This window comes from Rhinopithecus bieti, unplaced genomic scaffold, assembly GCF_001698545.2.
Source record: "Rhinopithecus bieti isolate Rb0 unplaced genomic scaffold, ASM169854v2 scaffold_16234, whole genome shotgun sequence".
Classification (NCBI taxonomy): domain Eukaryota; kingdom Metazoa; phylum Chordata; class Mammalia; order Primates; family Cercopithecidae; genus Rhinopithecus; species Rhinopithecus bieti.
Window position 1 is genome coordinate 656897 of NW_016808946.1, and position 9958 is coordinate 666854.

Below are 9958 nucleotides of genomic sequence, written 5' to 3' on the forward strand. Positions count from 1 at the left end.
TTCCATGGCTCTCCTGTGAGCAGATCTGTCTGTGTGTGCTTCATTTCCACAGCCACCAATTTAGGCTAAGCTGTCCCTGTGTGATCTTCTAGTCATCTCATAAAGGGCTGGCCCCCTCCATGGTCCGTTCTGCCTCATTTTCAACGTCCTCACAACTAATGTTTATTAACTGTACACCACATTTCACCCCCTTTTCATATCTCTACCCATTTAGTCCTCACAAAATTCTTTGATGTAGGTTCTGTTAAAGTCTTTGTTTTAAAGTGAGGAAAGAGGCACAGAGATGTTAAATAGCTTGCTCAAGGTCAGAGAGTTAGTGTGGGACAGAGGCATGATTGATGTCCAGGCAGCCTGGCCTTGAACCCATATCCTCAGTCTCTCTGCTGTCCACTTAAAAAGCCCACAAAGAGGCCGGGCGCGGTGGCTCAAGCCTGTAATCCCAGCACTTTGGGAGGCCGAAACGGGCGGATCACGAGGTCAGGAGATCGAGACCATCCTGGCTAATACGGTGAAACCCCGTCTCTACTAAAAAATACAAAAAACTAGCCGGGCGACGAGGCGGGCGCCTGTAGTCCCAGCTACTCGGGAGGCTGAGACAGGAGAATGGCGTGAACCCGGGAGGCGGAGCTTGCAGTGAGCTGAGAGCCGGCCACTGCACTCCAGCCTGGGCGGCAGAGCAAGACTCCGTCTCAAAAAAAAAAAAAAAAAAAAAAAAGCCCACAAAGAACCATGCTTGTTTCTTTGTCTCTGTCTTTGTTCACACTACTTACCCAAATACTATTCATGGCTCAGGTTAATCATCAGTAGGCGTTCTAGAAGGTTCTTTACCCATATCTCATCCAAAGGAATAATGTTACAATAGAAGCATTGTAGGTACTTTTTTTTAGTGACAGCTTTATGGAGCTATAACTCACATATATAGGTGCTTTCTGATGTAGCAGGGGAAGTGGTCTTAACAAAGGATTTGCAGTGGAAAAAAATACATAGTCATGTGCTGTTTCTGTCAATGATGGACCACAAAGACCATGTGGCCCCATCATATTATAATATCGTATTTTCACTGTACCTTTTCTATGTTTAGAATACTCACCATTGTGTTACAACTGCCGACAGGATTCAGTACAGTCCCACACTGTACAGGTTTGTAGCCCAGGAGCAATAGGCTGTACCATAGAGCCTCGACGTGGTGTAGGCCACGCCATCTAGGTTTATGTAAGTAAATTCTATGATGTTTACACAACAACGAAATCGCCTAACAAGACATTTCTCAGAGCGACACAGGACTGTATGTCTAAAGCAGTTTTTTCATACAAAGTAGTGGTCTGTAAGAGGGTTAGGAAATTGTAGTTACTTGTAGGAGATGTTAAAATATATACTGCTTTACTAGTCCCCGCCTATATAATACTGCACTGATTTAGAAACCGAAGGCAAGTCATAGCCTGCAGTGAGGGAAAGAAAAGGGAAGCACTTAGCCATTGAGGTGGGGTCCACACCTGACTGTAGCTGGAGCCTCCAGCCAAGCCAGAGGTCAGTGTGGAAAGCCCCTGGGGCTCTTCCATCATTACTCTAGAGAGGCTTGGAAGAGCTGTTCAGTGTGTGCCCTCTCCAGGGTGGTTGTGCTGTGACTGCCACATCACAGGCACTTAACGTAACACACAGAAGGTTTCAGTGTGGATGGGCACAGCATGCCCAGTGAGGTGATGGAAAGCAAGTGAGTGACAAAGGAGTGCTTTGAGCGGCCTGTCCTCGGTGACCAACAACACATTTCATTGCCTGGTCATGCCTTGGATTATGGTGCTGGCCTCTGGTGGCACCTGGCTTGAGTCGTAGACGGCAGTTTCTGGCACAGTGGCACACGGGGATCCTTGAATGTCTAAATAGTCCTGTTCTTCCAGAGCGGTGAAACAAGCACACACTTGCCAGTGACGCATGGAGAGAAAAGCATATTTTAAGAAGTGTTGGGGCTGGGCACAGTGGTTCACACCTGTAATCCCAGCACTTTGGGAGACCAAGGTGGGTGGATCACAAGGTCAGGAGTTCGAGACTAGCCTGGCCAAGATGATGAAACGCTATCTCTACTAAAAATACAAAAATTAGCCGGGCACAGTGGAAGGCGGCTGTAATTCCAGCTACTCGGAGGCTGAGGCAAGAGAATAGCTTGAACCCGGGAGCCAGAGGTTGCAGTGAGCTGAGATCACGCCGCTGCACTCTAGCCTGGGCGACACAACAAGACTCCATCTCAAAAAACAAAACAAAAAAAAGTGTTGGGCTGGGTGCGGTGGCTCACACCTGTAATCCCAGCACTTTGGGGAGCCGAGGTGGGCAGATCACTTGAGGTCAGGAGTTTGAGACCAGCCTGGCTAACGTGGTGAAACCCTGTTTCTACTAAAAATACAAAAAAATTAGCCAGGCGTGGTGGTGCGCGCTTGTAATCCCAGCTACTCGGGAGGCTGAAGTCGGAGAATCGCTTGAACCCGGGAGGTGGAGGTTGCAGTGAACCGAGATTGCGCCACTGCACTCCAGCTTGGGCAACAAGAGCAAAACTCCGTCTCGGAAAAAAAAAAAAAGTGTTTTTGCTTCCTTTCACAGTGTGGTGTTTATGCTGATTATTGGGTATTTTCTGTTTATATTGGCCATAAGCTAATTAGGAGCCTCCTTACTTGATTGTTGTAGAAGAGAGCTTTGGTGGAGCAGGGGCGGTAAGTGCAGAAGGATGGACGACGGCTGGCAAGCACTGGGGAAGAGGCTGTAGAATTGCATTTTCTCCTTTGGAAGCAGCAGTATCTTAGTTGGCTTTGGTTTGGTTTGGTATGTCTTGTTTTCCTGGGAAGACAAAGGAAGAAGAAAGTGACAGCTTTGCAGGTGCAGGTAAAGAAACAGAGGCTTCTCTCCCTCTATACCAAGAGTAGGCTGAAGACTCATGTCCAGAAGGCTGACAAAAAGGTGCCTGGATGGGCCAGGCGCCATGGCTCACGCCTGTAATCCAAGCACTTTGGGAGGCCGAGGCAGGCAGATCATGAGGTCAGGAGATCGAGACCATGCTGGCAAATACGGTGAAACCCCATCTCTACTAAAAATACAAAAAAATTAGCCGGGCATGGTGGCGGATGCCTGTGGTCCCAGCTACTCGGGAGACTGAGGCAGGAGAATGGCGTGAACCTGGGAGGCGGAGCTTGCAGTGAGCCGAGATCGTGCCACTGCACTCCAGCCTGGGTGACAGAGCGAGATTCCATCTCACAAAAAAAAAAAAAGGTGCCTGGATGAAGAGCCACTGAGCTTGATGCTCAGGAATCTGAGGTCAGAGCTCCATGCCAGAGAAGTGGGATATCACATTGGTCCCAGGAGCCAAGAGGACCAGGATAGGGAGATGTTAAAGTGGCCTAGACTGTGCCTTTATGGGCAGGTGCCAGTTCCGTGGACAGACTGCATATCTGTTGTCCATGAAGCATTGTCTGTTAACACCATTTTCCATTAAAAAAGAAAAAAGATTCAGCATCTACTTAGAAAATTAAAAAAATAAAAATCCCATCGAAGTCACGCTTCCCCCCATGCAGTCAGTCTTTCCTAAGTTAATTGCTCCCTCCACTAACCTACCACAATATGAGTCTGCATCTCACAAATTTAATGCTTCATTTTCTTGTTAAGTTTTTCTTCTTTATTGAGGTAAAATTCATATGTAACATAAAAGTAACCATTTAAAAGTGTACCATTTGGTGGCATGTAGTGCAGTCACAGCATTGCACAGCCACCACCTCTACCTAGTTCCACAACATGTATCACCCCGAAAGGAAAACCTTAAAGCAGTCACTGTCTAGACCTCTTGCCCCAGCCCCTGACAATCACAAATCTGCTTTCTGTCTCTCTTTTCCTATTTTTGGATTTACTTATTCACCTATCCTGGATATTTCATATAAATGGACTTATACAGTGTATAACCTTTGATGTCTGGCTTATTTCACTTAGCATCATTTCTCAAGGTTCATTTGTGTTGTAGAATGTATCAGTATTTCATTCCTTTTCATGGCTGAATAATATTTTGTTGTATGGGTATACCACCATCTGTTTATCCTCATCCATTGATAGACATTTGGGTTGTCTCCAACCTTTGGCTGTTGTATACAGTGCTGCTGTGAACATTCGTGTACAAGTATTTAGACACCTGTTTTCCGTTATTTTGGGAATACACTTGGGAGTGGGATTGTTGGGTCATGTGGTAATTCCATGTTTAACTTTTTGAGGGATGCCAGAGTGTTTTCTACAGCTGCTGCCCATTTGACATTCCCACTGGCAATGTATAAGGTTTAAGTTTCCTTTTGTTTGCTTTATATTCTTTCCATCATGAAGTTTAAATTAAACATGTTAATTTGTTTTTGTTTCTTAAATACTCATGCTAGTAGAAGTGACATGGTATTTCATTGTGGTTTTGATTTGTATTTCCCTAATTACAAATACCATTGGACACCTTTTCATGTGCTTGCTGGCCATTTTTATATTTTCTTGGGAGTAATGTCTATTCATGTTCTTTGACCATTTTTTAATTGGGTTGTTTGTGTTTTTGTTGTTGAGTTGGAAGAGTCTTTTTTTTTTTTTTTTTTTTTTTTTTTTTGAGACAGAGTCTCCCTCTGTTGTCCAGTCTGGAGTGCAGTGGTACGATCTCGGCATACTGCAACCTCTACCTCCCAGATTCAAGCAATTCTCTTGCCCCAGCCTCCCAAGTAGCTGGGACTACAGGTGCACACACACACGCCTGGCTATTTTTTTTTTTTTGCATTTTTAGTAGAGATGGGGTTTCACCATGTTAACCAGGATGGTCTCGATCTCCTGACCTCATGATCCGCCTGCCTCGGCCTCCCAAAGTGCTGGGATTACAGGCGTGAGCCACCGCGCCCAACCAGAAGAGTTCTTTATGTATTCTGGATGCTAGGTGATGCCATATCATTGGATATATGATTTGCAGATATTCTTGTGTTAGTCCATTGCATCACTATACAGAAATACCCAAGGCTGGGTACTTTATAAAGAAAAGAGGTTTAGGCCGGGCACAGTGGCTCACGCCTTTAATCCCAGCACTTTGGGAGGCCAAGGTGGGCAGATCACCTGAGGCCAGGAGTTCCAGACCAGCCTGGCCAACATGGCAAAACCCTGTCTCTACTAAAAATACAAAAAAAGTTAGCCAGCCATGGTGGCGCACACCTGTAATCCCAGCTACTCAGGAGGCTGAGGCAGGAAAATCGCTTGAACCCAGGAGGTGGAGGCTTCAGCGAGCTGAGATTGTGCCACTGCACTCCAGCCTGGGTGATAAAGTGAGACTCCGTCTCAAAAATTAAAATTAAAATGAACTGGGCATAGTGGCTTGCACCTGTAGTCGCAGCTACTTGGGTGGCTAAGGTGAGAGGATTGCTTGAGCCCAGGAGTTTGAGGCTGCAGTGAGCCATGATTGTACCCCTGCACTCCAGCCTGAGCGACAGAATGAAACTCTGTCTCAAAATATATATATATATTTATAGTAAAACATATGTGGCAGAAACACTGGCCACTTGTTTCGCCATGGTGATACAAATACAAATATATGTCATCACTAAGCTAGTGGCCAGTGCTTTTGCCACATATGTTTTACTATAAATACAAACTACAACATACTTTGCTATTTGGCATGGCAGTCATTTTTGTGAATTAGACATTTGTGAGACAGATGTTACTCTGCCCATTTTACACTCAAAGAACCTGGGCTCAGGAGGGTTCAGATTTGCCTGTGACCGCACAGCTGGTAGGTGGTAGGACCAGAATTCAAGTTCAGATTTGTCTGGGTCCATGGTGGGCGCCCGTCCTCCACTCCACATCTTCCTTTCCTGGGGACATAAATTGTGTCTGTTCCCGGTCCTGTTCATCAGTTCACCGGGGTGGTCTCACGTCCATGGAGCCTCTGACATGTGCTAGTGCTGAACAAAATGAGCTTGAAGGAGGCTTGAAAGTGAACAGGAGAAAGCTCATCTAGAGTATGAACAATAGTGGATTGTTTTTACCATGCTTACCTTTGTGGAAGAGAGCTGAAATTTTCACCTCTTCTTACAGGCTACCAGGGCACAGTGCCCCCCCAAGGACTGAAATAGACTAGGTTTCCTTCTCTTTTTAATGTTGAAACTTTAAAAGAAATGCATGCCAGCTGTAAAATTCAAAAAAAAAAAAAAAAAAAAAAACCCATCTGCCTCAGGCCTGCAGCCCTCTCCAGAGGGAGTGACCTTGTACAGTTTGGCACACATTATTCCAGTCCTTATCCATGTGTAAGCATAAAAAGTGCATACTTTTATGTGGCTATAAATGCATAAAGACTGGGATATATAAAATATATAATACATATAATTTTAGGGCTTCTTTAGGGGGGAAAAATCCACAAATGGATTATACTTTGGATATTTTCTGCAGCTCGCTTTGTTCCACCTCACATACCTTTACGTCTCACGTTGCCATTCCTCCTTTGCAGAGATCCTACAGTAAGGAGTTGTTTGAAGAAGTAATTTCAAAGATGCGGAAGGCAGGGATCAAATCCACAATAGCGATAGAAAAATTTAAGCTGCTTGCCGAGAAAGTGGAGGAGATAGTGGCCAAGAACGCACGTGCAGAAATTGACTACAGTGACGCTCCTGATGAGTTCAGAGGCAAGTGGACTCGTCGTTTTTATGCTGATTTCTTTTGAGTTAACTGGAAATCGATAACATTACAAGAGGACATCCTGTGCTATTAATTTTTTAATGGTGCGCTAGAGCTGCTTTTTGAGGCAATCTGTCTTAAATTACATTTGCCTATTTTTAGGTCATATTGTAAATTGAGAGGAAGAAACATCCTTAGCCTGACTTAAAGCCAGAGAACAGCCCTGAAGATTCTAAGGGCAGGGCTGCCTTTGCGAGTGGGAATTCACATTTTCAAAGAAGAATTCCCAGAAGTCCTAAGGCAAAGGATTCCAGCCTGCCGTCCTTGCCACAGAGCCTGTGGGGCCTGCTGCTGGGTCTGTCCCAGGCTCTTTCTTCTCTGTTCCCTCCCCCAGCAGTAGCTGACAAAGGAGTGCCTTCCCCTCTACAAAAGGCAATGTATATGCCCTTATTGAAGGCTGATTTCCTTCTAAACCTGGGGGCCTCTCAGGGGCCCTTTGATTGCTGTTCCTTTGGATAGATTTTTCGCCAGTAGAAGGGGCTTTGTTTTCTTTTTCAGTCTTGGGCTCTCTTATTAGAGTTTGCTTTGCTTTGTCCCTGCAGACCCTCTGATGGACACCCTCATGACTGACCCCGTGCGGCTGCCCTCCGGCACCATCATGGACCGCTCCATTATCCTGCGGCACCTGCTCAACTCCCCCACGGACCCCTTCAACCGGCAGACGCTGACAGAGAGCATGCTGGAACCAGGTAGAGGAAGGTGCAGTTTGAGGTGCAGCGCTGGCATCAGTGCCAAGAGACAATGCCCAAGTCACATATCGGAGATGAAACAGAAGGGAAATTTATCAAATGCAGAAACTACCTAGTTTATGACACTCTGTAGCAAAGACCCAAAACACTCTTAGCCCCTTTTCCCTGTCGACGTGCAGTCCCTCCCTCTCATGTCCCAGTCCTTCTGCAGTCTTCGGCTCAATGAGGGAATGAATGGCCTTTTCTTCCCATTTATACAGAGTGACAAGCATCCTCTCTCAGGAAGAGCCCTCCCATCTGGGGCATTAATCCTCCTTTTTTTCTTTTCTCAGTGCCAGAACTGAAAGAGCAGATTCAGGCATGGATGAGAGAGAAACAGAGCAGCGATCACTAAACCGTTCCGCCGCCCACCCTCTGCTAGACACAGCCAAGGCCAACGAGGCAAGCAGAAGCAGCGGCCGCAGCAAAGCTGCCGTTCACGTGTTGGAGGCCAAATGTGGCAAACCACCCCAGGCCAGCCAGAGCGAGCGAATGCTGAGACCTGAGAGGACATGGATGAGAAGAGGAGCCCGGTTCCTGTACATATATTTAAGTGACAAACACGCTCAAAAGCTTAAAGGACAGGTTTTATGGTTGCTTGTGTAATAAAGCACGTCCTTCGTATGTCACAGTTTGGGGCAACGGAAGTCTTTAGTGATGGCTAATGGGCCTGGGCAGCATCCCTTCATGAATTTTTTTAATCCCATATCCGTTGATCTGATTGTGATTAGAGAACCTTGGACATTTTGCTGCTAAAGAATCTTTTCTCCCCTCTCCCCCTTCCTGACCCTACTTGCACTGCTGTGGATTTTTTTAAGAGAAGCAAAACAAAAATAAACTCCTCTCCCTGGCCCACCAAGCATATATTCTGCGAGATAACTGTGCCTGCTACCAAGTGTTAATCCTGGGATCGTATTTTTATATCATATTCACATATTTGTTTTTTTAATTGGTGTTAGATGACATGATTAATAAAAAAGGCAAGATATTTTCAGAATTTGAATTTCAGTTTTTTTTCTTTTGAAATGTCCCTTTAAGATTTTTTTATTCTAAACAAAGTAAAGAAAATCTTGCTGCTCTGGTCCTTGTAATAAGCCTCTATTAGGCACCTGAGGAGCAACTGCAGCAAAATCTAGGGGTGTAAGTGTATCAGGACTTATGTGACTTACCGTGTTTTGGGAAGATGAGGGTTGGGTTTGTTTTGTTTTGTTTTGTTTTAATGCTATGTGACAGTTCGAAACCTTCACAGTTATCCTCTGGGGTAAATCAGTTCCTCAGCCCTTGGGTGTGCGAGTTTGAGGCAGGTCATTTGTATGATGTGTCTGGCCTTACCAAAGCTAAAGAGGGTGCAAGAATGTGGGAGGATGTCTGCCGGTTTCAACACACAGACAAACAGCCACACGCGCACACAAGGATCAGACTTTTTGTATTACCGCTCCCTACTTAACATACTTGAATTCTTGAATTTCCTTTGGGGTAAAAAAGGATTTGAAACCATAAAGTGTTCTGAAGAAATTAAGTCTATAAAAAAAATACTTTCTTTTTTCTTTTCCTTTTTTCCCCTCCACAGACAATGTCCTCTGTTCAATTCCTGACGCAAACTACAATAAATGGTGATACACATTCAGAAGAAATCTTGAGTCTCTTCTTTTTTTGTGGAAAAAAAAAAAGGGCAGGGCGGGTGGGTAAATAAGAGCCAAATGACTGCATGTGGTGAATGATCTTTCCTGGATCCAATTAGGAGCTGCTATTTTTATTTTTATTTATTTATTTTTTTGAGACGGAGTCTGGCTCTGTCGCTCAGGCTGGAGTGCAGTGGCCGGATCTCAGCTCACTGCAAGCTCCGCCTCCCGGGTTCACGCCATTCTCCTGCCTCAGCCTCCCGAGTAGCTGGGACTACAGGTGCCCGCCACCTCGCCCGGCTAGTTTTTTTGTATTTTTTAGTAGAGACGGGGTTTCGCCGTGTTAGCCAGGATGGTCTCGATCTCCTGACCTCGTGATTCGCCCGTCTCGGCCTCCCAAAGTGCTGGGATTACAGGCTTGAGCCACCGCGCCCGGCGGAGCTGCTATTTTTAAAAGAAAACTTTCTTATTCATGTCAGTCTCGATGCGACATTTGGTTCTCATTTCAGTGTTTGCTGATTTCAGGGGGTAAGCTTTGTCATATTCAGTTTTCCTCCTTTCTCGAGTTTCTTCTGCCTTATCTCAAGTATCTTCCCAGACCTTCAAGATTCTTCCTCAGGCCGCGCACGGTGGCTCACGTCTGTAATCCCAGCACTTTGGGAGGCTGAGGTGGGTGGATCACCTGAGGTCAGGAGTTCGAGACCAGCCTGGCCAGGATGGTGAAACCCCATCTCTGCTAAAAATACAAAAAATTAAGCATGGTGGCAGCGCCTGTAGTCCCATCTACTCGGGAGGCTGAGACAGGAGAATTGCTTGAACCTGGGAGGTGGAGGTTGCCGTGAGCCAAGATTGTGCCACTGCACTCCAGCCTGGGTGACAGAGGGAGATTCCATCTTTAAA

At 45.7% G+C, this 9958-nt stretch overlaps 1 protein-coding gene across 3 annotated transcripts in view; it reads left to right on the plus strand.

Moving 5' to 3' along the window:
* UBE4B (ubiquitination factor E4B) overlaps window positions 1-9070 on the plus strand; it is an 81050-nt gene extending 71980 nt beyond the window's left edge. For all 3 annotated transcript variants that reach the window (XM_017888005.1, XM_017888006.1, XM_017888007.1), the window contains 3 exons: window positions 6482-6656; window positions 7251-7397; window positions 7730-9070. In XM_017888005.1, the coding sequence (XP_017743494.1) occupies window positions 6482-6656; window positions 7251-7397; window positions 7730-7791 (384 nt within the window). In that variant the 3' untranslated portion in view covers window positions 7792-9070. The remainder of the gene's footprint in view (window positions 1-6481; window positions 6657-7250; window positions 7398-7729) is intronic.
* Window positions 9071-9958: the final 888 nt, after the last annotated feature.